Source organism: Crinia signifera, chromosome 5, assembly GCF_055691185.1.
Source record: "Crinia signifera chromosome 5, ASM5569118v1, whole genome shotgun sequence".
Lineage (NCBI taxonomy): Eukaryota > Metazoa > Chordata > Amphibia > Anura > Myobatrachidae > Crinia > Crinia signifera.
The window spans coordinates 130,700,516-130,727,899 of NC_139221.1; the positions used below are offsets into that span (position 1 = coordinate 130,700,516).

A 27,384-nucleotide genomic window follows, 5' to 3' on the forward strand; every position below is an offset into this window, starting at 1 on the left:
GGGGTCCCTGTCCTGGGGGCTGCCTGTGACACCTGTCACCAGGTAGAGGAGGGTAGAATAAAGTCTCCCTGTATGGTCCGTGCATGTAGGAAAAACCGGACGGTCCGGACCACACAGGGAGGCTGTAATTACCCCTCCCCCATGTCGTGATAGCTATCACAGGACACCCCCCCGGACCAGGGCCGTCTTTTCGTATTGGCTTAATGGGCACTTGCCCAGGGGCCCCAGGTGTATAAGGGCCCTATGCTGATTGCTGAGGATCCCCTTTTTCCAGGGATACCAGAATTTTGAAAATCGGCCCTGGGGAACTGGAGATATCTAACTTCAAAGCAGCAGTCCACATCCGACCTGTTAATTGCATTTCTCAGGTTCTCTCTGACAGAGTTTTTCTAAGTATATTCCAAAAGCTGGGACTCTCCCCTTTCTGTCGGCACTAGCAGCTTGTCTCTATCATGCCCAGAACCAGAGATATCAGCCTTGCTTCGAGCAGCCGATACCTGCTCCAGCTCCAAACATCTGGTGTACAGATTTATATTTTTGTCAATGGATTGCTCTGGCTCCTGATCTCTGATCCCCAAGTTCCCAGCACCTCCTGAAAGTTGGGACTCTAGGTTTTTATACTATTGAATGCTATGAAATCTATTTCCAGATAATGGCGATATCTGCAGTCAAAGAAGCTGCCCTTCCACCGAAAAATTACGAATATTAAGCCCACTCCATTATCCAACCCTCCCCTGCGTATAAAACACCCCCTACCTCCCTGGAAGTCATTTACAAGGGACCCTTCATTCAGCTCAGTGCCCCCTTCCACACGTTAGTGTTCTCCCTCCCACCACCTGTGCAGTAAAGGTGTAATTAGCAGATGTTACTGCTCCAGGTCCTACATGTTGAATGGAAGATAGAGCACCCCCTGGCTGCTGCCGATAGCACCCCCCACCCCTAGGAGGGGAGAATGAGTAAGGGCCCCAGTGCATTGCTTTGCCCAGGGGCCCACACTGCTGTTAAGATGGCCCTGCCCCGGACCAGACCCTACAAGCTCCGAACTGCAGATTTTGATGTCCCGTCCGGCGGTCCGGAGTCTAGTCCGGTTTTTACATAGTCCCAAATTTGGCTGTTGTGGCTGCCCCCCCCCCCCCCTTGTATAGCTTGTGCTATAGCCAGTGCACTCCCACAGAAAATGGTATTGTTAGCGGGGACCTGGTAATTTTAGCTTGCCAGGCGTAAGCAAGACAAATGGCCATTTCTCGGATGCCTACCTTTCAGGCGGGCCAGGAGATGGACCCACCTGCCCATTCTGGGAGGGTAGGCAACCCTGCCTTTTGGCATCCGACTGTAATCTCCCTGATTCCAGTTTTCAAAAGTACGCAAGTTTGCTACTATTTGTGGGAAGAGGGTAAAAGCTGGAAACAGTAAATGCTATGCAAAAGCCTGAAATCATATATACGATAGTATGTTGTAAAGACTTTTTTCAATACACGTTACATGGTTTCCAGCTTTTTCAATGCACTATGTATGTGTTTTTTGTACACCCGTATTTATGCAAGTGTAATAGACGTCACCCTACTACCTAATATTGGTGTTATCCGTCTCTACTAGAACTATTACATAGCAATGATGATATAACACTTTACGCACAGATGCCAAATAAACAGCAAGTTACTATTATATTGTGAATAAATATATCCACACATAATCGCTAATCGAACTAAACTTTATTTTTTAAAATACAAAAGCACGCATTGTCAATGGGAATTGCATATGCGGGTACTGCCACTAGGTGGCAGCGTACGTTCTGCCGCACGCTGCACCGAGCCCTCTTGGCTGTACAGAAAGTGATGTGAATGTAAACAGGAAGAGCAGCGCGGGTAGGAGGAGGGGCTGCCAGCACAGGGGGATACACTGTCACGCAGCAGCAGCAGCAGCAGCAGCAGCAGCAGTCTGGCTGGACGAGGTGCACGCTGAGTCCAATCGGGGCTTGTCAGCCAGCTGGCGTTCGTGTTGACAGTGACCTGCTGATCAAGATATTTCAGTTACACCCTAACTTGTTTAATGCTGCTTTTCCCCAATAGCTGTGGCTACTCCTGTTGCCTCTACCTGTTCCCTTTCATGGTAGTCATTTGTTTACCTTTTTAATTTGCTAAACTGTCCCCATCCTGTGCTTACCCTTTGACTGATACACTTATTGTATTCCTTCACTTCTAAGTTTATTACTGTTTAGTCATCCTTGCTACTTCCATTAAGCGTTGTCTGCCTCCCTTACTCCTAGCAATCCCAGCAATTCATTAGGTGCAGCTCCTTCCTACAGTAGCTAGCTTGTTGGTTATCTGTCCTGAAGGCTGCAAGCACCAGTGCTCCCTGCATCCTGTGCCTGAGCAGCCCAATTCCCTCTCCCTGTATCCCACCCTCATTTCAGGCTGGACCCCCTTACTCAGTCAGTCATGCTGCTGCTGGCCGCTGCCTTCCTAGTGGCGTTTGTGCTGCTCCTGTATATGGTGTCTCCGCTCATCAGCCCCAAACCCCTGAAACTGGCTGGTGCACATGTTGTGGTGAGTACTGTATGAGTTTGGCAAATTTATGGATTTCTGATACTCTGCTTATCATTGCAGACAGTAGCATCACTGCAAATATTGAGCCGTTTGAGTTATTCATAAGCCAGTGGTAGTGTGGAATAATTATGATTTATTATTTGTTCCTGCATACATTGTACATAGTAGCAACAATTTTGTAGATATCAAGATATCCTGGTGAGAGGCGCTTAGTATGAGTGTGCCCGGCTAAGCAGCAGTTAAGAATAGTGGGTAATAGTCAGACCCAATACAAATAGGTAGCAAAAAAACAGGAAGGGATTAAACTGCGCTAAATAATTCTTAGGTGTGTGACAAATATTACATTTATTAAAATAGAATAAATATTAAGAACACATTTATATAACAATACAATTAATGAAAGAATATATTAAAAATTAGACTGTGGTAGTGCGCTAGATTGTAATTATTGAAATAATTCTAAATGATAGTCACCGATTTTATCCACCAGTACTGGGGAAGTCAGTATAAAACTATTGGAAGTCTGACCTGACAGTCACCAAGGCAGGTGTTCCCTCTCTTTGAGATGCATCTCTATGGGATGTGAGCGAAAGCCCCTAAAATCTGGGAATTGTGCATACGCAGTACCTACAACGGTACTGCGCAAGCACTGGTCTCGGTGCCTGTCATCTGTATTATACAGGTGCCGGGATCATGATTCCACTTCTATGGGCTGTTGCCAAAGCAGCCCATAGAAGCTGGCTGCATGCGCAGTACAGAGGTTTACTGCATGCGCCTGTCATCATACCACAGGTGCCCGAGAACGCTGCGGGGACCAGGAGGAGCAGTGGCTACGGCCAGCAGCAACCACCCTCCCCCAAAAAAGTATGAACCGCCACTGGTTGCCTTATAATATGAGAATGGAAATGCAGCTACATTGAGGTGCTTTTGTTTGACTTTTACCAATGAAACTAAAATAAGCCAAATAAATCAAAGGGATTGATACATTATTGTAAATAAGGCAGATCAGTTTCATGGTGGTTTATATACAGTATACAGTACCTTCAAAATGTCCACAATGGGTATGTTGACAAAATGAACTGAAAAGTCGCATGGTTGGCATGCCAACTGTTGGTATTTATATGTTGACATTATTTACCACACCCCATATGCATGAAACTTACTTGGGCTGTGGACGAAAAATATATTCGCTGATCTGAGTGCCAAGTAAATTTGTCAAAATTGGTGTGAAACTTGCCATGCAAACATTTTTATTCATCATAATGACCTGTAATGTTTACCTTTTTATATAGGAAATAGAATATTTTATACCCAACAGTTTTTATTTGAATTTGTATAACAAATGTGAGCGACACTGACATTTTTAGCATATAGTTTGCACATCTCTAACAGATGTTGGCACTCAATGGGTTAATATATAGAGTAGTAGCAGCGTGCTGCTTACTGAGGCAGAAGCTGCTGCATAAGAGGTGTAGCATGGGGCCTTAGCACTCGGAGGAAGAATGTACCTTTAGGATCTCCAGGGCCCTGTGACTGATGCTGAGTCCATCCAGACACACTCAAGGAAGCCTGACTCTTCTGGATACAGTGGGGCAGATGTATTAAGCCGGGCGAAGAGATAAACTGGAGATAAAGTGGAAGGAGATAACGCACCAGCCAATCAACTCCCAACTGTCATATTTCAAACACAGCTGATTGGCTGGTGCATTATCTCCTTTCACTTTATCTCCAGTTTATCTCTTCGATAGGCTTAATACATCTGGCCCAGTATGCTTAAAGAATGAGCCACAGAGGTCAGGGGGCAGCAGGAACATAAAAACAACCACCCCCTTGTCATGCCTGTCATTTATTGTTATTAAAATGTAAGACAATAGAGGTGACCCCATTCTGGTCCGTCCGACACAGCCACCACAGAACAGATGGCACCACCTATGTTATGCCCCACTATATATATATGGTCATATTCCTTCTAAAAGAAACTTCATATACGGCCCTACACACATGCTGATATTAAGGCATTTTCTAAGCGATTTTGCTTAGTTTGGCAAAGTGGCTTAGAAAATGCCCTCACATTGGTGTGTGTGTGGGGGCTATATCGACAGCAATGTGCATCTTTGTCACTGGCCGAGATTGATGAACAGTGTCCATCAATATCGGCATCGGCAGGGTTCTCCCACCAAAGAATACTGGCGCTGTCTGCTCGCTTAGCACACAGAGCTGACAGCTCGCTCTGTGTGTAGGCTGTCAGCTCTGTGTGCTGAGCAGAACGGCCCGACATAGCACAGTTAGGTCGCCCTGCACACATCGGCATGTGTGTAGGGCCCATTATTCTTAAGGAGCCCATACACGGTCCGTTGTGTATGGCTCCGTTTTGTACTATGCGATGCGCGCTCCCGCGCATCACATAGTACGGTACAAAAAGTATGTGCTGCACATACTTTTTGTACTAGCTATACATCGGATCGCAGTGCATGCACACTGCATGCACTAGGGATGCGATCCGATCCGATGTGTGCTGTTTAAGCACACAACGGATCCGATTAACGGACCGTGTATGGGGGGCTTTACTGCTCTTTCTGCGCTAGAGGTATATAATTATGCTGGTGCACAATGTTTTGTTGAAAATAAAGCGCGGCTAGTCATTTGTGGATCTTTATGCTCTGTCCCCATTTTGTCACTCATGGCGTGCCACCAATTACAGAGGTGCTGGGATTCCCTATTCACACTGCAACAATTGGAAGCTGCAACTTTTTCCACTCTGGTTGGGCTGTTTTAGCAGAGCCCTGCAATTAAGGCAGGACACATTTTGTCACTTTAAAATCAAGCCGGGCATGGCACTCGACGAAAACAGCCTAGAACTAAACACTGACATAACTACAGCATTTTTTTTCTTTTTTTTCCTTTAAGCCATTGTAGTGTGTAAAAGCCTGTATTTTTAAAGCGACAATAATTTAAAAGGCAGGATGGTTTTGCATTGTAAATTATTGCTGTTTTAAAAATACAGGCATAATTGTTGGAATATCCACACAGTTTACTCCAAACAGACTGTTACATAAGATCCAAAGAAAAAGACAAATCACCACCAGGTGATCAAGGCGCTTGACGAGTGGGATGTTTTGTGGGCTGCTCACACAGAGGGGGGGGTTCAGGCCCCTGGTGTGGTATATACGAGAAGGAAAAAAGGAAGGATTGTGTAGAGCGCCCAAAAAGTTAATATAAATATTGTATCGATGAGTTATATTTAACAGTTAATAAAAAGAAAAATTTGAAATAAAATTGATCAATTGGATATCACAAAATATTAATTCATTTAATTCTCATATCCAATAAAAGTTAATTAATAGAGATGCACATAAAATATTACATAGAACATAATCATATTGCACTTGCGAGAGAAGTAATAGGCATACAGTAAACCACTTGTCTATAATGTAAATAAATGATGGCAATGGATACTTAAGTGAGTCCCGCTTGTTCCAAGATGATGCTACCCATTTGTTCGGGTTTGTAGTCCCCACGTTGAGGAGGGAAGGGGATGGAGATTGAGGGTTGGGAATGGGTGGGAAAATCCGGGTTCAACTTGTACTTGTGGGTGTCTGATTATTCCTGCTGGAGGCCTTGATCTCTGGTTCCACTGGTGGGCAAGATGGAAATACCTCACTTCACGGATAGAGGGCTCCAGAAATTAGCAGGTGATTGGTTACCCAATTTGTACATCCAGTTTGGGGGTGCCGGCATGAATGGTGATGAGTTCGTGGGGGGACAAAAAGGAGTAGCTGGTTCAAGGGGAGTGGAGGGTATTGTCCAATGTCCAGACAAGGGTTAACCTGACGTGTTTCGTTGTGCTCTGACAACTTTCTCAAGTACAAGTTGAACCCGGATTTTCCCAACCCTCAATCTCCATCCCCTTCCCTCCTCAACGTGGGGACTACAAACCCGAACAAAAGGGTAGCATCATCTTGGAACAAGCGGGACTCACTTAAGTATCCATTGCCATCATTTATTTACATTATAGACAAGTGGTTTACTGTATGCCTATTACTTCTCTCGCAAGTGCAATATGATTATGTAATATTTTATGTGCATCTTTATTAATTAACTTTTATTGGATATGAGAATTAAATTAATTTATATTTTGTGATACCCAATTGATCAATTTTATTTCAAATTTATCATTTTATTAACTGTTAAATATAACTCATCAATACAATATTTACATTAACTTTTTAAGCGCTACACAATCCTTCCTTTTTTCCTTCTGTTACATAAGATCCAATGTATCTGACCCCGTAGTAGTATTTTGACTACCGGTAAATGGTTTGCTTTGATTTATAAAATAAATGCCTTCTGCACAGTAATTGAACAACTTCTGAGCAGTCCAATGTGTATACTGTACAGTTTTTTTGTAAAATGGTAATTATTATTTTTTTTTCTAAATTAGGTGACTGGTGGATCCAGCGGCATTGGAAAATGTGTTGCTATTGAGTGCGTTAAACAGGGTGCTTTTATTACTTTGGTAGCCCGTGATGAGGTAAACTACATTTTAATAAGAACGTTTGCATTAAACTTTAGGTAACCATTGTTTGGTGGGCCCTACAATATGCAGATTTGGCTTTTCATGCAGTGTCTTGGCTGTTTCTGTTCTCTATTGCACTGTATTGCTTATTGTCTCCTATTGTAAAGCGCAATGGAATATGCTGCACTATATAAAACTGCTAATAAATAAATATAGTGAATTGGGTCATGTAGTAGGCATCACCACTCGTGAGGGGGAATACTGTTTATCTGTTTATATTCTTGCACTAGTTAATAGCCCATCAAAATGACAGTCACTGCATGTACTTTCACTTTGAGCGGTACAAACAAGTTAATTAATGCGTTGAGTGGCCACTAGTGGTCAGCGGTGGTACTTCACCTCATAGAGGTGAGGCGCAGTTAGCCTTTTATTTATGTATGTATGCTATGTGTGTAAGAGAGCTGTGAGATATGGTGGCACTAGATTAGATGGCTATCCAATTTCTGTGTTTTTTTACTCCGTACCTCCAGAGTCTTCAGGGCTCAGAAAAGTAGATGATTAGAAGGTAACTGTAAACTTCAGGTTGTGAGATCTTAATTTGGGGAGAAGACTTTTTTTTTTCTTTTTGTCAGTGGAGCGCTCCTTTTTAGAAGTGAAATATTTATTTCAGATTTCAAGTAACTAGATTATTAGACATTCTTACCTTGTGATTATTGTTGGAAACCCAGGAATTTATTGCCTCCATCGTAGTAACTAGACAACACAAAACTATTCCTTTTCTTACACTTTTTTACTTCAAAGGCAGTAAAAGTACTGAACAACCGTCAACCAAAATACAAGACAATAAAAAAAAAACCGATACCGTAGAAAGAATCGGCATATTTCGAAAACAATTTGAAATATTTGTAATCTCCATATAAGTTTTAAATAACCATTACATATGTGTGTCCACAAATCTTGTAAGGAGACCTTTTAGCTGTACTTCACAATAACACATGTGATCCAATGTGTAGGGAATTAATAGCCATTAGAAATAGAATTTATACATGTAATACTTTTGATATTGAAGTAAAGACTTACAGTATACTATTTCTTAATACACTACTATATTTTAATTATTTTCAAATAATGGAAACCAACTTGCTTCAAACTACTGATTCTACAGTAGTTATTTTACAGTAAGATAGCAGACATTTTTAATCAACCATACAGTCCCAGGGAAGTAATAAACCCTCCTTTATGCAAAGATTCTGTATTGCAGTCATTTTGTTAGGATACTGTATAAACGGTAGACAATGATTAGGTCGATACCTTAAAATGTTGACAGTGATAAAAGTTTGACAAAAGCATATGGTTGACATAGGCACGAGTTTAAAAGAAAAATGTGTGCCTAGCTGGACTTCACCAGGTACTATAGTGAACCACCGTATAGTTAACTTAGTGTTCATTCTAGGACCCGCCATCTTTGAAAACCCATGCAATTCCTGTTCCCTCCCTGGGGTATCGCTGCCTGCTGTGGTGTATCTAGCATAGGTCTTGTTTGCATATCAGTGCTGATATACAGACCACACTGTGCTAGAAGCACTACAGCAGACAGCGACCCCCCAGGCAGGGAAGAGGAACTGCATGGGTTTTCAAAGATGGCAAGTAAGTAAGTTTTTTACAGTATTTATATAGCACACTTTCTCCAACAGGATTTAGGTGCTAGAATGAACACTATAACTCTTGTCTGTCAGTCAATATCTAAGTCAAATTGAAATAGCCTTATGTCATATTGTGATTGTTGACTGGATTATTTCTAATTGCAGAGCAAACTAGTTCAAGCCAAAAAAGAAATTGAAAAGCATGCAATGAATGACAAACAGGTAAGGCTCTGAAAAAAATTATTAGTGACAATGTTTATAATAAATGGTATAAATAAGTGAGTGGTATTGTTCCTGTCAAATTCATCTATACTTATTTATTTAGTACCTTCTAGAAGATAATCGTATTTCCCCCTATGTCTACACATGTATCACTTTTTACTTTTACGTTGGAGTGAATGTGAATCCTTTTTGTACTTGCTCTCTCTGATTGTAGTGTACCCAGTATAAATGAGAACAAAATATAGTATACTGTAGCTCTAGCTTGGCACAGCACAACTTTCCTGTGGCCTATTAACATGGTGAAACAAAATATTTAAAGCATCCATTTCACTGCATTTTGTTAAGTGTTTTTAATACCATTTTAAAACCTAGTTTTTGTTCCTCTTGGTAGGTGGTGTTGTGTATCTCTGTTGATATATCCAAAGACTATAGACAAGTGGAAAGTGTCATAAAACAGGTAAGGACTGAAGTTGTGTTCCTGGTCACTTTTGGACACATTTGTACTTACAATAAGCTTTACCAGTTCTCTAGTAAGGAGCATAGGACAAGAATGCAGACATGGACACCATTCCAATGAGTTATCTCCTATTCTTTAAGAGGCAATAATCCTAAAGTATATTATTTCGAATAATCCTAAAGACAACACTAGGTTGTTTGCTTCTAGAATCTTGCCCTTCAGCATCACATAAGCTAATAGATAACTCGGATAGGGCCCTGGTTGAAATGAAGCTCATGGTCCCATTGTTATGTGGCAGTAATGCTAGCCACTGTGCCTTTCAAATCGCTAGTCAGCACTGAATAACCATTATACACAGGCACCATTCCCTCTTTTAATTTAATGGTTTCCCAATTATTTTTACTTCAACCAACATAACCGCTTCCCACAATTATCATATGTAGGATGTAGGTCCATCTGCATTGTATAAAAGAAATAGTGTAGATTTGGTGGGGTGAAAACTTACAAAGCCTGGCGCTTAGTAGTGGGTTTATATAGAAGAATTGGTTATATACATGATTTATACCCGCTGCTGTGTGTGTCTAGTGAGTTAGCCTATACTCACAATAGCAAATGAAGAAATAAGAAAAAGGAAATTACACAATGCGCTGCTAGGTATAAATTAAACTCTGAAAAGGTTCTGCTGAACCAAAAGTACTGAACACACTGTTTGCTAAAATATATCATTTTTATATCTTTATAGAAGTACGATTACACATATAATAAACAATAAATAAAATTTCTTCTACAATCCCCAAGGCAGCCATACTTGGGGATATTTCCCCTTTTCCTAAGCTTAGACAGGGTGATTTTTTTTTCAGATAGACTCCGCCCACCTTGGGAACATAATTCTACTCCTCCCCTTCCACCATGTCTTTTTTTCCTGTCTCCTAGTAGTTTAGACAGGGTAGGGTGTTATTTTAATTTCTAGAGCTTATCTAAGGGTTGGCTGCCCAGGGGGGGAAGAAGTGTAGGATGGCCTGTTAAAGCTCTATCCTACACCATTTATTACCTTATACAGCGGCAATATCAGCTCCAAGTTTGGGCAAGGTAAGGCTGGTTTCAGCGTGCAGCGGCGAGTTCTGTCTCCCCGCCCCAATAGTGATAATACTAATATATCATGAAACAGCGACACACGCTGGCAACACAAGGGTGAGCTTGGAGACCATCAAGCTCCCCAGTGTGTCAGCTTGTTTTCAACCCGGGAAGGGTGAGAGCTTTGTATGACATTGATTTATGTTACTAATCTCATTTTGCTGCTTTTCTACAAGCATTGCCTAACCACTGCTAATTGCGTGTTTTGCAAACATGCCAAGACTGGCTTTATTCGTACAATCAGCTTACTAACCCTTAACTCTGCAGATCTATACTTTATTGCTGACACCCATTAGAGAATATGAAATATCTCTTTATCTACGGCATTAAGTTTATTCATAACTGGAGTTCCACTACATTGTGCTATTTCATGATATATTAGTAGTATAATCCCTATTGGGATCATACTGCTTATTCATTTTTTATTGCTTATAGTATGTATTGTTTTTTTATATGCTTATTGTGGCCACTAAAATTTGTATTTATTGTTTATTATATGTGTAATAATACTTCTATAAAGATATAAAATGATATATTGTAGCAAACCGTGTGCTCAGTACTTTTTGTTCAGCAGAACCTATTCAGAGTTTATACCTAGCAGCGCATCGTGTCATTTCCTTTTTCTTATATCTCCATTTGCATTGTATGCCAAATGTATTTACAAGAAACATCGGTACTTATGTAGTATCTGGGCTGCCGATTTCTAAATCGGGTACATCGCATCGCATGCGACCATCGGATGCGATGCGATGCGATGACCCGATTTTTCCATAGGAATCAATGTTAAAATGGACTGAGTCCATTTTAACATGGAATTCAATGGGAAAAAGGGGTCCTTTTCATACCCCTACTATCCAAGTGGGCATGGAGTTGGATATAAACCTGTGGCGAGCGTAGCGAGCCACCGAGCCCGAAGCGTGGCGAGCGGACACAGAATACGTCCCCTCGCGGGGCTCGCTTCGCTCGCCACGCTTCGGGCTCGGTGGCTCGCTACGCTCGCCACAGGTTTATATCCAACTCCATGCCCACTTGGATAGTAGGGGTATGAAAAGGACCCCTTTTTCCCATTGAATTCCATGTCAAAATGGACTCAGTCCATTTTAACATTGATTCCTATGGAAAAATCGGGTCATCGCATCCGATGGTCGCATGCGATGCGATATCGCATCGCATCGCATCTGATTGTATGCCTTAACTTAAGGCATACAATCAAAAAATCGGCAGCCCAGATACTACATAAGTACCGAAACATCAGTGAATTATTGGATGCCTTTAACCATATACTGAATACCACCATATACCAATACACCAGTGATTTTCAACCACTGTGCCGTGGCACGCTAGTGTGCCTTGAGCTGTTCTCAAGTGTGCCCCCAGATCTAGAGATGCCCAAACCAGTTTACAGCCACCACCAGTTTAATTGTTAATTACTGGTCCCTTTTTTGTTACCTGTGGGAACAAATGTGATGGTTTTTGATATGGGGGCCAATTGTTTTTTTTTTTTTCTGTGGGGGCCAATGTGTTTTGCCCTGTGGAGATCTCATGATGTGCCTTGGCAATTTTAAAATCTTATTTAGTGTGCCGCAAGGTAAAAAGGTTGAAAATCACTGCAATACACAGCATTTGGAAACATGTAATGTTTCCAATATAACTTAAATTGACTGTATGAATATACAACAAATTGTAAATGCTGGTTATACTGTAATACTGGTTATACTGTAATCTATAATCATGTTGATCAATCGGTTCTGGCTTAATACGTTCCCAAGATTTATCAGTGCAAACATTGTATTCTATTGACTAAGAAAAAAATGAGTACTTATGTAGTATCTGGGCGCCCGATTTTGTAATCGGGTCTTAGAATCGCATGCGATGCGATTTTCCATAGGATTCAATGTTAACATGGTCCTGTTCATTTCCCCACTATCCAAGTGAGCATAGAGTTGATTTTATATAGCGTGGCGAGCCACCGAGCCCGAAGCGTGGCGAGCGGCCGCGGATTACTTAAAATGTTTTCCGCGTCCCCTCGCGGGGCACGCTGCACGCGCCACGCTTCGGGCTCGGTGGCTCGCTGCGCTTGCCACGCTATATAAAATCAACTCCATGCCAACGTGGATAGTGGGGGTACGAACTATCCACGATGGCATGGAGTTCACAGCCCCGGAGCTGGACACAGACGCACGGCTCCATGAAACTACACAAGTACCGTTATATAGATATATATATATAGATATATAGATATATATATATATATATATATATATATATATATATATATATATATATATATATATATATCTATAGATATCTATAGATATCTATATATAGATATCTATATATAGATATCTATATATAGATATCTATATATAGATATCTATATATATATATACTGTGTGTATATATATATATATATATATATATATATATATATATATATATATATATATACTGTGTGTGTGTATATATATATATATATATATATATATATATATATATATATATATATATATATATATATATATATCTCTATCCTAATTATATTATCTATTCTTTGTTGTTCAGATTTGAAATGTTTATGAATTCAGTAATTATGTCTTTGTGTCCCCGTAATCATTGTGTGCCAAATTTGATAGCTGATTATAATGGTAGCGCTATCTCTTGTGGATGCAGGTCACCATACACGGTGGTGAGCGATGAAGGCTTCTTGTTATTGTTATTATTAAAACTGCCATAGTCATTTTGTAGCTAATTAGTGTGTCATTCTTTCAAAGGCACCCTGTATTTGGCAAGACTGCAAAGCATAGCTGGCTGGAATATTGTGTTTATGATCTTGTTATGGAATGTGTGTAGCATACAGTTTATTTTATATTAGGCTCAGGAAAAGCTCGGTCCAGTTGACATGTTGGTGAATTGTGCTGGATTGTCGGTTCCAGGAAAATTTGAAGATATAGAAATTGAGCAATTTTCAGTAAGTTTTTTTATATATACTGTGTGTATATCTATCTATTATTTTCCCCTGTCATGAAAAGTGTTTTATGATTGTGACCATACCACATTTTAACATTTTTGTAAGTAAAGAAAACATTGTCTAACAAAAAATAGTCTATAAATTTGGTGTTAAACTACCAAGTATTTCACATGGAGTAGACTAAAAAGTCCCAAAGAGTACTTTGTTGTTGTATTGTTATAGCAGGCTGGCACCTAACTCCTTCAGTGACAACATGACACGGATGACCACAAAGCGCTTATTTATTTACCACACCACTATGCAAATTCTTAGCTCCCCCACTCCCTCCAGAGTACATTTCTCCCTGAACTCGCCTACAATGACCTCAACCCCATCACACCGTCATATTCCTCTTAAAATACTCTCTATATGCTCTATCTCTATGTATCACCTGCTCTCTTTCACCATTTCTTACTCCCACTTATTTACTGTGATGCTGCCCATGTATGGAATTACTTGCCACACCAGCTTTTCACAGTCTTAGGGGGGTATTCAATCTGGGATTACGACTGTCGGAATGTCCCGGCAGTCGGAATCCCAGGTCGTTTTCATTCCTTTCAACGGTAACTCGACAGCCGGAATTCAATGTTCTGGCTGTCGAGTGTCGGAAACACTGTTCCCATTTTGCTATACCCACATGTCGATCCGCACAAATGTCCCAATCTTGTCACTGGTGTTCCCATTTCACATTAGCCTGTGAGATCTCTCATGAGCAGAAGTCTTCTTTTTCCTTGATTTCATGTCTGCATGTTTTTCGCCACCTTCTATGTCACCAACATTGATCAATTGGACCCTGTGTTATGGGTAATGCCAAACGTTGGTGGTTTTTCCAAAATTCAAAAAAGGGGAAGTATTGCCAAACTATAAAGTGATAACTGGTACTCTGGTGATGGGGCAGAGTATTCAACTGCCGTCCTTTCACTTGCCGTTTCTACCTCGCTGGTTCCTCAGCGAGGTGGAAATGGCTAGTGCTGCCATCAAAACGGCAGGGCTGCCCACTGCTGCATTTGTAGCGAACCTCATTGTTTAAGGGAATCTCCATATTCAATGTTTTGCCAGAATCCTCGCCTTCAGAGGACGGCGAGGATTCCGGCAAAACATTGAATATGGTGAGGGGGTTTTACAGCGAGGATGGCTTTTCCTTGCCGAAAATAAACAATCCTCACCATACAAACTCCCCTTGCCGCCCACATTGAATACACCCCAATGTATCAACCATCTTGTTAAGCCAGTCTGTAACAATACTTAGACGCTATTAAAGTGATTTTTTTTAAATTGTATGTATTTTATTGTACAGTATTAGATTATTGTTCAGGACTTGTCTCGCTTACAATTCTTTTTATAGCGACTTATGGAGGTGAATTATCTGGGCAGTGTTTACCCCAGTCGCGCAGTCATTTCAACTATGAAGGAGAGACGGATGGGAAGAATCGTATTTGTCTCCTCACAAGCAGGACAACTGGGATTGTTTGGTTACACTGCTTATTCCCCAACCAAGTTTGCTCTCAGAGGCCTGGCAGAAGCTCTTCAAATGGAGGTATGGTATAGGCAAACCGGTAGCGCCCGGGTTCCCGCCTGTGGGGGAATAACCCTTGTAATGTGCAGGTTAACAGACGGGAGTCACTCTGGGACTAGTGAAAAAATCTAAGCTTTTACTGCGGCCTACGCCATTTCGGGCTGGATGCCTGTCTTCAGGACACTTGTTGATTCTTAAGGTTCTCTTTCATATTTGGGAAGAGGTGAAAGTTGCAGTGCGCAAGGTCGGGACTGTACGACGATTGTGGCAGAACCTCCTTGAACTGCTGGCGCTGCAACCCTCTTCTCAAAGATGAACGAGCACCTTTTGTGTCAACACTTCAACTCTGATGGGGCGAGATTCTATATAGCAGAGATGCGGTAAAAACCCCGTTTTCGGGGTTTCTACCGCATCTCTATATGCTATATTGTGCCTCCGCAGTGTCAGCGCTGCGGAGGGAATCGCCAGCAAAAGCTGGCGAATCCCTGCAGAAGCCTATGGGCTTCTTACCGCAGCGCTGTTTGAGGGATCCGTCACGGATCCCTCCCAGCGTGCCCTGCGGCCGGCGCCGGGGTCTGCGCATGCGCAGATGGACTCCCGGGTCACAGACCCGGAAGTCCAGCACCGGCACCGCATCGCAAGGGACAGCTCTTACCGCAAGAGCTGTCCCTTGCGTTAATAACGGCATATGTTACAGCATATGCCGTTATTAAAAATGCGATGTCCGGCGAAGGGGGGCCGCGGATGTTATAACATCCCGCCCATGATGAGGTACAGTAAAGGCTGCTGTTCGGTGTCAACAACAGTCAAGCATTGGTGCACATGCGTGGAAAGGGATGGGGACTATGTGGAAAAGGGAATAGTGCATTACATAGAGGATAAACTTGGTTATCATGTACAAAAAAACAATGGTGGGTAACAGCGCTAAATACCAGTATTAAAATATTGCCGTATTTTATAAATCATGAATCCAATAATAAACAATACTGTAAACGTTAAAAGTTGAGGACTGATCATTTGAAAAACGTCACGTATAATGCATAGATGGAGCCCCTCTCATTCATTCCCAGCGCCCACCAGAATGTCCCTGCTGAGAGGGACCCAGTCACTGGGCGGTGGAAACTCTGCCTGTCTCCACTTCAGGGAGACGGGCAGGGTTAACGGGGGGTGGGGGGGACTGGCAAGGCAGTGGGGAGCTCCATCGGAACGGTGTGTGTGAGCATCTCATCCGTGCGTGCCCCCTTCCGACGGATGGCGGGAGCTGGCGATTCTATCGCCAGCCCTCACAAAGCTGACGGGCTCCATCTGTATGTTATATTCACCCACTGGTTCCACATTAAATGTAGGACTCCTGCATATGAACTCCATTCACAGCGAATATACCTTGTATTATACGCGACATTTTTCGAGATATCAGTCCTCAACTTTTAACGTTTACAGTGTGTTTTTTTTATTTTTTTACTGTATTTATGATTTATTAAATGTCAATATTTTAATCCCTGTGTTAAGCGTGGTTAACCACCATTGTTCTGTTTATGTTTTTGCCTGGGGAAGTTACTACCACCAGTATTTGTAATAGCAGCTATTTGGCACACAGCACACTCTCTATGTAGCTTGATATATACCTTTTTTTTGTCATGTACAAAAAAAACTGTTAAAATGCGTTCACAAATAAAAAACTTATAGCCATGGAGGCAATACTTTTTAATCCAGCCTTGTGTAATTTAGATCTCCAGTATTTTAAAAATTACTTTGGCAAATAATTTTGCCCAACTTTTTTTGCATTGGACAAAAAACATTTATTGGAAAATACTGACAAAAGCACAAATACACAAAAGAAGCATGTATGAGTCTCTTAAATATCAGAGAAACATAAAGGAGAAAAGAGGATTTTGACAACATTAAAGGTGGCCATACACTTTTGCGATTTTGGTTGATTTTACCTGATTTCGACGGATCGGGCCAAGAAACCGTGTGAAAAGCTGGCAAATCGAATGTGTTTGACATCCCATCCGATGCGCTTTTCCCTGCGAAACGAATCCAGAAATTGAATCTGTTGCGCATTAGCTAAATCGGATGTGCAGCCATCAGTGCATATCGCAGGCGCTTTTTCGCACCTGCAAATACATGCATCGGATTTCCCTTGAACTCCCCCAGCAGATCCCCAGGAGCCTTTTACATGTGATAAATCACATGTAAAAATGGAACATCAAGTGCTCCCAGGGTGCTGCTGGGGAGGTTAAGGGAAATCGGCTGTAACTTGTGCCTCAGACAAGTCGCACTAATGTTTGGGGGCCTTAAGAAGTACCTGTAGAATCTATGCCAAAATGGAGGCCACATAACTGTTTAGCCAGATTTGAGCTGAAAGTACAATCTGAGCTGAAAGTACAATCTATGTAAAGATCTTTGTTATGTAGGCATGCCTTGTAAGTGGCGTCTTAATGAATATTGGTTTCGGCATGGGATATAGAAGTTCTGTTCTTTTGCCATCGTCAGTGTACCGGAAAATTCTCCCTAGGAGCCCGTGAGTGCTACATAGAACAATTGGATAAACACTGTTTTGTTTGAAACATACACTTTGAACGTGTTTAATTGGTTGTATTCGTATATTGTTTATTACTACAATTTTATTACAGATCAATATTTCAATCTGTTTTAAAGAAATGTTACAGTACTGTTTCCACTACCGATGATCTCTATTTAATTCTGTTGCAGGTAAAACCATATAATGTTTATGTGACCGTGGCCTATCCTCCTGATACGGACACACCTGGGTTTGCTGAAGAGAACAAATTAAAGGTATGGTTTGCATGTATTTGTCTCAGTTCCAGAACTGACTTTATAAGTCCTACTGACCCTGGCACGGTCTGTAATGTAAAGAGACCAGCTTACTTGTGCTCGGAGAGCAACTAAGGACCTTATTCTGGTCCGTTCGCTGTTGGCCTTCCTTCACACGGGGACCGATGTTTCAGCAAAGCACATGTGCATTTCTACACATGTGCATGCGCCGGGTGCGTGTGGCCACGGTGAACAGATTACTACTTGCTGGGTGCATGCACCCAACATTCTGGGGGGCGACGGGCTGCGGTACTCGCCCATAGGAACGCCCAGCATTTCGTGGGCGTTCCCATGGTAATCGCCGGGGTTTGGCAGCTGACATCAACGGATGGGCGATAAATGCCTCCAAACTTGTCGGAAACTAAAGAAGTTTCACCCAGAAAGGATTGGCTCCTATTTCACTGTTTTTTTGTTTTGTTTTTTTCACCACTGCAATATTTTTCACCTAGGCGATAATATACCCTCCAAGCTGATGTCGCTCAATGTGGGAGGGTATGTTCTATCCCATATGACTCTTCTGGTAGTGTAAGAGTAAGAATCTGGTCTATCAAAGCCGTTCATGTCACATTAGGGCAGATGTATTAAGCCTGGTGAACAGATAAAGTGGAGATAAAATAGAAGGTGATAACTCACCAGCCAATCAGCTTTGTTTTGAAAAAGACTGTTATGAGTTGATTGGCTGGTGCATTATCACCTTCCAATTTATCTCCACTTTGGGCCTTATTCTAGTTCACTCTTTCTGACAAAATCCTTCTTAGATGGACAAAACCATGTGCACTGCAGGGGGGCAGATGTAGCATGTGCAGAGAGAATTAGATTTGGGTGAGTTATTTTGTTCCTGTGCAGGGTAAATACTGTCTTCTTTATATTTACTCTGCAATATAGATCTCACTTTGAAGTAAAACCCCACCCAAATCTAATTCTCTCTGCACAAGTAACATCTGCCCCACCTGCAGTGCACATGGTTTTGTCCATCTAAGAAGGATTTTGTCAGAAAGAGTGAACTAGAATAAGGCCCTTTATCTTTTCACCAGGCTTAATACATCTGCCCCATTATCCTTTAGAGCTGTGTGGAAGCAGGACAACGGTATCATATACCCTCTTTCTTTGATGAGATTGATGGGGCTGTATATTGTATTATTAGCTCTGTATCTGCTTTTTTTTTTTTTTTTTGCTGCACCTACTTTGTCCTTTAAGTGTGGTGAAGCAAGTCCCTGAATGGGACAATTATATTTAATGTATTGTTTGCTGAAGAGGGAGAGTTTTCAATGACCTGTTCCTGATTTGCAATGCATGTTCCTGATGTGGCTTTTCTATACCACAGGTCGGGCTGTGTGCTGTGTTCCTCCTAGTGTTACTTGTGGGACATCTGAAAAATAAAAATCAATTTTATGACTGCACACTGCCTGGCTGTTTGGGACAGCGAGGGATAGTGCTATGCATGTGACAATGAGAGCGGCATGGTTGCCCAGGCATTGAGCAGACACCGCAGTCATTACACATCCAAGGATGTGGTATCTGCAGCACATAACATCACCGATACTTCTATACCCCGTAATGGCTGTTAATACATCTTCCCCTAAGTCACTTGCTTCATTCTATCCTGTTTCTGAAAATATATTGGTACATGTCAGTGACTGTCTATCAGTTTTGATACTGCTCGGGCTGTGTAGCTGGGGCTAATACCAGTGTTGGGAAAAGCTACCTGAATGCAGGTTAGTGTAAAATGAACACTGCATGAAGGAACACATAATTGAAAACTAGCATAAGACCCAGTTTGATCCATAATGATATGTGGTAATAACTACTGTATGTTAAGGCCCATACACACTGGGCAACTTTGAGCTAAAAGCTGCTCAAAACAGCCTGTTTGAGCAGCTTTCAGCTCAAAGCTGCCCAGTGTGTATGCCCCAGCGGTGAGCGCTGCTGCACGCTCCGCAACATCGCTGGGAAAGCCACTCATCTGGTAGTACCAGCAAATGAACGGCTTTGAGGATGGCTTTGCATAGCTCTGCACTATGCAAAGCCGTCCTCCCCCTCCATAGGCGCCGGGCAGGGGGAAAGCCGCTCAGTGTGTATGCACTGAGGGGCTTTCCCCCCGCAGCAGTGATTGTCATCATCGCTGTCCATGCACGCTGGGCATAGTTGCCCAGTGTATATGGACCTTTAGTCTGGCATTATTTCAGACACTCATGGGCTTTATGATCTTCAAGAGAATCTTTTTCCCTTGGCCTTTATTTACTTTCAGAGCAGCCAAGTAGCTCTCTTGCCCTCATGACAAGTTCCATCCTTGATGAGGGAAAGCAAATCTTTATTAATGCACATTTATAGTGAGATTTTTTTTCCTTCACTGAAATAAGGCTTTCAATCTTTTACAAGTAACATTCACTGGCAATACAGAACAATGCTGAAAGCAAGGTATTTATTTCCCATTCTAGCTACTGGCTGAATGCTAAATACAGACAAAAGGACAACCGCATACAGACAAAAGGACAACCGCAAAGCGGCAGTCTGAGAACTGGGAGTCTGTGCTTAATGTGAGCTCCCATTACCCTGCATTGTCACAATGCTTCATCTCTGAGGGTGCTACAGTACGTTCTAGAATCAAACTGCTTCTGGCTGAGAAATCTAAAACCTCTAAGGTTAATAGAATGTTGTTTAGGAAAATATTGTTCTCTTTATTTCAGGAGTATTTGGATAAATTTAATTTTAGAATTTTTAAAAAGAGAAGTGAGGAAACATGGATTTATATTCTTAAATGCCATCCATTTCGGTCATTAAGATTTTTAGGGCAATTGCTAACCTAAAGATTTCAGTCTAATCTAGTAATTTATAAAGGAAAATGACAATCAACCATTTGCTCCCAAATGCTGGAATGCAGACCGTAGTCATTCAGAAAGCTGGTAGATTAAACATATTTATCAAAACAATCGTTTTTATCTGTTTTTAAGCATTTGGGAGCAGGTAAATATTTCTGTGTGTACCTCACTTTAGCCTTGGAGAGAAAATACCAGCCAATCCGCTCCTCGCTGCCATGCAAAATGACATGATGTTACTTTATCTCTCTCCAAGGCTTAGTAAATAGATCCCTTTATATGGAATATATTCGGTAATGTATCGTTATGCATTTGGTAACCTCTGTGTTGTTGCTATCATCTGTACACACAGTTTGATCATAGATCACACTACATTTATTGTATGAATGAGTTTACAGTGTCCCGTATATGTGTTTTATTTACAAGCCATTGGAAACCAAGCTGATTTCAGAGTCTTCGAGTCTTTGCCAAGCTGACCAAGTCGCCAAAGTGATTGTTAAAGATGCTATAGTAAGTGTGTGGGGATACCTGTGTTTTATCAGCTTTATGGTGTTACTTTGTAGTCCTGTTTAATTTCGTTTTGGGCTATATAGATATTGGGAAAACTAGAATGTGTAGAAATGTGTATTTATGAAATACAAATCTTATCTTCAAATTCCTTAAGCAATTGCATTCAATTATAATTACATTAGTGAGGTCTTAAATGAAAGAAAACTCCACACAACAATTCACTATTATACAATAAAAATATAGATTTTTTTTTTTAAAGGTAATACTTGGTTGCTCGTGACATACCAATCACATGATGTACTTATCTGGGGCTGAATACAATAATAATTAAAAAAAATAGATAGGCCGGGCACTCCGACCTTGTTAAACTACATTGCAGGGTTTCGGTATAGATGATAGACAATGTCTAAGTTGACAGTTACTAGGTTGACTACTAATGGTTTATGGTCACTAGGTCGACACCTTGAGATGGAAAGTTTAATTGTATTAAGCCTCAGATGATGACATCATTTTAACTTTTATAACCATGTGTTACAGTTATTGTTTTCATTAGAAATATATATATTTTTAATAGTAGTGAATTAATGTGTGGTGTTTTCTTTCATGTCAGGCTCTGGTTTCTAAGTGCACACTTATATAGTTTGAATGTAGGTAGTATGGATGGTGTAATGGTTAGCATTACTGCCTCACAGCGCTGAGGTCATGGGTTCGGTTCGATTCCCACCATGGCCTTAACTGTGCGGAGTTTGTATATGCTCCACATACTTGCGTGGGTTTCCTCCGGGTACTCCGGTTTCCTCCCACAATCCAAAAATATACTGGTATGTTATTTGGCTCCTAACAAAATTAACCATAGAATGAATGTGTATGTGTGTGCATGTGGTAGGGAATATAGATTGTAGGCTCTGATGTGAGTGTTCAAATATTCTCTGTAAAGCGCTGCGTAATGTGTGCGCTAAATAAGAAACCGTTAATAAATAATGTAGGTGTCTTTGTACAGGCATTTTAAGTTTAGTATGCATCTGTAGCTGTAGTAATCCATGTAGTGGCTACGCGCTTTATGTAAAATCAACTAAAAAAGGTTAAGAACAGTACCTGAATAATTTGTGTAGTTTAATTATTGACATGGGGCAGTATTCAATGAGAAATATTCTCCGTGCATGGCGAGAGATTTTTTTCTCTCGCCATGCACTCGCCCTGTTCCGGAGGGCTCGCTGCCACTCCTGCTCCCACTATTCAATGTGGTTAAGACTCACCGCCACTCGCGGCGAGTCTTAACCCCTGCAGCGGACGAGCGTCCGCGGCAGGGAGCTGGCAGGGAGCCGGGGGACAGTGGCAGCCAGGGAGATTAAAGTCTCCCTGGCTGCCCCAGAACATATGTGGAGGGGAGGAGGGCTCCCCGCGACCCAGGCAGCACAAGCTGCCCCCCCTTATAGCCAGCGGGGGACCCAATATTCACTGCACCCGATCGTGCATATGTAATGATCGGATGCAGTAAATATATGAATATCTAATGAGCGACTCGAGAGCTCCGGCCCCCTGCTGGCTGCTCTGTGTAAAAATAAATAAAAATATATATTTTTTAAAATTAAAATAACATGCCTCTTCACAGAAAAGAATTCCTGATTTTTTTACACCCAAATAAAAAAAAAAAACTTTTAGTTTAAAAGTTCACATTCCAGTTCTCCATGAAAAGATGGAGAATTGCTACACGGAGAGACACGGCGAAAATCACTTAGAAAGATGGCGAAAATATCACATTGAATAGGGTGGTTCACTTTTGGAGAGCAAAATGCTCCTTCCAACGCGAAAATAGCACAAACTTGCCATAAAACATGGCAAATTTTTCTCATTGAATACTGCCCATGGTCTGTCATACTATTTTCCTTTGAATATCAAATCATCAGCACTGTCCAGCAGAGAAATACTGATGCAGAAATCCAGTCAGCTAAGATAACAAACTGTTTTTTGAAATGACTGGAACGTTTTGAATAGAAATCACAAGACCTGGAGATAACCCCACCAGCTGACTAGCTTATCTGACGTCCATTCACAACATGACATTATGCTTCAGCAAAGATGAGGAAAGCATATGTATTAAATGCTAATTTGATACCATGCAAAATATTTTCAGAGTTCTATAGAAGGGCTCACCTAAAGCTGGCTGATCTACATGATTTCTACAGGTTGGGCACTTGTGCAATTGTGTGCACTAGTGAGGTACATTGGTAAGCAGATTGTATGTTGTTTTTATTTATTTTTTTAAGCACATACGATCGCTCTTACAACCTGCATACGATCAGGTCGTATGCAGGTCATTCTAGTGTATGGCCAGCTAAAAGGGGGGATTCAACAGGTTTTTGGGGCAGCCTGCATCTGACCCATTACTTAATTTGTTGCTCCTTCGCTGAAGAAGCAGAAATGGGTGCAGTCTGTATTTTTAGCAAGTTAGTTCAAATCACACCGTGTTTAGCCGCATCCGATCCCAATGTGCGGTTTCGGAATCGAAAGTAGAAAAATACTGTGCAGCACAGTCTATTTGTACTGTCTTTGCTGCTCAATGCAGCATGGCTCCCACTCCCGCCCCACGAGCACGCCATCCCTCCTTCCCTGACTGATACCGGCGGGCACCGGGTATCATACAGTACAAGCAAAGGTCCACCTTTATTTCATAGCACTCTTTTTTTTTCTTTTTTTTTGTGAGGTTCCAGAATGCTCTTTGCTAAATTTGTACACTGTGGCCTTTTTAAACTTTTATTTAGTAGCAAAAACTTTATTAAAAACTTATGCCAAACTAGTATTTTCAGAGCTCTTTCTTTGTCCTCTTTCATTGTTGCTGCAGTCACATTAAACATCCCTTTGTGCATAATCATGAGAGCGATAACTAATGCCAATGTGTCTTTTGTGCATTCCTCCCCAAAAAATGCATCTTATTTGCATCGCTACACCATAAGACTGCATGATTGTGGCTGTATCTGCATACAGAATGTTACAGGAAAGCACTGTAACATAACAGTTTGTATGCAGATAAAGCCACAGGCATGCACATTATATAGGCTTGCTGCATATAATTTTAATCAGCAAAATCTGCTTGTGCTTTTTTTCACAGTAGTGAAGCATTTTAACCATGAAAAGATATTAGCAGAGTTGCATGGGAACGGACGGCTTACACTTGCCAGGCATCTCACACTGCATGGTTTATTGAAGTTTGTTGTACAGTATATACAACAATGTAATCGCTTCTGTAACACAAAAATATACAATTGATATGATACCACTTGAAATATGATTCCTAGTGTCAGACACATTTAAATGTGTTTTTAAAAAGGAATTTTCTAAAATCAAAGTATGTGTGAGCCCTAAGGTGTAATATACAGTAACACTCCGAGCCACATGTGACTGATCAGTGTAGACACCTACTATGCGAAATGGTTTGTGATTCTTTTCCCGAAGTGCTTACATTGACCACACAGGGGCAACTGTTACCTGTGTCATACTGCTGTAATTGGTTTCTCCTCTCATTACTTACAGTATTTTCCTTAGTAAGGGCTAATGATCTTTCATTGCTTTCTCTATGCAGCAGGGTAATTTCAACAGTTCAGTTGGCTCTGATGGTTATATGCTGTCATCGTTAACATGTGGGATGTCACCTGTTACCACAATCACAGAGGGACTTCAGCAAGTAAGGGGCCATTTAAGTTCTTTCTTTTATACAACCTAAATCTAAGATTGCCCCCACTATACATTGGTGGTTCAGTAGGTCTGAATGAGTACTGTACAATTAGAACATACAGTAAATTACAAATGCATTTTTTTGTTTAGGGTTGATTTGAATTTATTTAATATTTATATAGTGAGCAGCGCTGCACAAAGCAAATCCCCCACAAATGTCTTTCAGTCTTGTTACTAAATCCGATGTGCTTTGCAGAAATCGAGCGGTTGTTAGTGCATGGCAGGATCATACCTCGTTTTGCACTGTTCAGCAACTTGGTGCACTTAATTAATGAACTGCAATGGAAACATTAATTGGAACAGATGTGCAAAAAATACTCCCACATGATTCCCAATCCTTCTCCCAGTGATTGTAGCAAATGTCATGTTTACACTGAACAAGTGATTAATTAGATTTTTATTCTAGGTGGTCACAATGGGTCTGTTTCGCACAATCGCATTGTTCTATCTTGGCAGTTTTGACAGCATTGTCCGTCGCTGCATGATGCAGAGGGAGAACTGTGAGAGATCCAATAAAACAGACTGAGACTTGAATTGCCAAGAACTTGATTCAAATGCTTGCTGCTAGAGAGCACCACGGCCTGAAGATAATTCTACCATATGACTACTGTATCTAAACTGCCTAACATGGCACCACACATCTGCAAAGAGGAGGAAAGAGCATGATTAATATGCTGATCACCAGCGGGATACTATGCAAACTCGAGAGGTCTATATTTTAAAGCATAATTGGGATTTGGTTTAAGACCCTGGAAATGTGTTTATCCAGTCCTCTGATATCCTTTTTCTCGTTCATGTAACTTGTTCAAGTAACGAATACAGTAGTTCCTTTTGTCTTGTTGTCATGGAGACCTGGCTATTGTCAAACTGCAGGCTTTTAAAATAATCTGTATAAGTCTATATAACATGTAAAACAATATGGCTGGACTTTAATCACCAGTGAAAAACCTGAAACTACACAAAATAGTAGATTTATGTGAGTTTGGAGTAAGCTACATATGTTACAGCTTTGTGCAGTTTCAGCAATTTCCCAAAGAATAAGCTTGGTCTTTTACAGTGGTTCATATTAATATTAGACTATGCAAATAGTAAGTGGGAATGGATACGTCTGACGTGTGGCTATTTTATTCTTAAAAAAACCAGGTGGAAAAACTGCACAGAAAATGTTTAGTTGTTTGTACACAGCAGTGTTTGTGGTGTTGTCCTCACCAGGACGAAATGTGCCTTTTCTGAATATCTGTAAAAAAATGTTATTGGTACTGTAATGTTCAACAGGAGAACCCTACATGCAATGGAGAATTAGGCTGGGACCACACATAGCAGCCAAACGGGACCCTCTTGGCCAAAAGGCGTGTGCACACAGGCTACTATGTGGCTGCCCACACATTAGCGTTGTTGCTGCAGTGTGTAACACTACAAATCCGGTCAGCATTGGCCAGATCCTGTTCTACAGGATCGGGCCACACCACTGTGTGTGACACCACACTGCCTCCTTGTAGCCAAGCAGATCCCTGTGAACAGGACCTGCTTGGCCGCTATCTGTGGCCAAACACTTTAGTTAAATAAGCTCTATGTAGCATAATTCCAGTTTACCAGTGACATTTTGTTATTTCACATGTTAATGAAGCCACCAACTGTTTTTGGAGTATTTTTTTTTCTGAAGTAGGATATAAAAATTGAGATTGGTTGCATTCTGTCGTCTAGTATCTTTTATTAGCATAAAGTATTGGTTGACCATGAACATTTCAGAAGTTGATTCATGTCAGCTGTTCGCTTCAAGCAGGCATCGACATGCCAGTCTGTGCAGGGAAAGGCCCAGCGTCTTCATGGGGACATTATATATATATATATATATATATATATATATATATATATATATATATATATATATATATATATATATATATATATATATATATATATTTATATATATGTGTGTGTGTGTGTGTGTGTAAATATATATATATATATATATGTGTAAATATGGAGAGATCAACAACTGATTAACAACTTATCAGATGCATGCATGCCATAATAGTCTATTTGGGCATGTGATGCAAAAACGTCTGAAACATCCACCAATGACTGCTTTGGGTAAATCTTCCAGCACCCGCCAGTGTCTGCAGTCTGCACCTCTTGCCACAGCCACAAAAGGAACATCCCTCCAAACAATGATAGTCTGCAATCCTCTACCAGGCAAGGGCTCAGTGCTCTTCCACCAGTTTCTTACTTTCTACCAGGGAGCCATGACTTCATTGGAAAATGTATTTATCCAGTTTAGTGGTTCACAAAGGATAAATCATTTGGGTATAATGTTGGGCCGTAATTGTTACTAGGAGATCCAGGTTGCAGTGAATACAACCTTTGGGCCTGATTCAGACCTGATCGCTGATGAGAGATTTTGCAAAGCCCTCCGATTTAGATATTCAACGCCCCAAGTGAAAACC

The 27,384-nt window shown here is 41.1% G+C and overlaps 1 protein-coding gene across 1 annotated transcript; it reads left to right on the forward strand.

Annotated features, from left to right (window-relative positions):
• The first annotated feature begins 1,875 nt into the window (after positions 1 to 1,875).
• KDSR (3-ketodihydrosphingosine reductase) lies at positions 1,876 to 26,628 on the forward strand. The gene is made up of 10 exons (XM_083188044.1): positions 1,876 to 2,546; positions 6,988 to 7,077; positions 8,871 to 8,927; positions 9,319 to 9,384; positions 13,391 to 13,486; positions 14,871 to 15,062; positions 17,757 to 17,840; positions 21,122 to 21,205; positions 24,786 to 24,887; positions 25,344 to 26,628. Exons 1-10 carry the CDS (start codon positions 2,439 to 2,441, stop codon positions 25,461 to 25,463), a joined length of 999 nt encoding a protein of 332 aa, XP_083044170.1. The 5' UTR covers positions 1,876 to 2,438; the 3' UTR covers positions 25,464 to 26,628.
• Positions 26,629 to 27,384: the final 756 nt, after the last annotated feature.

What these genes read in the sequence shown, in the direction of transcription:
- KDSR (XM_083188044.1), top strand. Translation starts at nt 2,439, where the DNA reads ATGCTGCTGCTGGCCGCTGCCTTCCTAGTGGCGTTTGTGCTGCTCCTG. An exon ending in CTTTGGTAGCCCGTGATGAG is followed by an intron (nt 7,078 to 8,870) that starts GTAAACTACATT and finishes TTCTAATTGCAG; the next exon opens with AGCAAACTAGTTCAAGCCAA. An exon ending in ATGCAATGAATGACAAACAG is followed by an intron (nt 8,928 to 9,318) that starts GTAAGGCTCTGA and finishes TCCTCTTGGTAG; the next exon opens with GTGGTGTTGTGTATCTCTGT.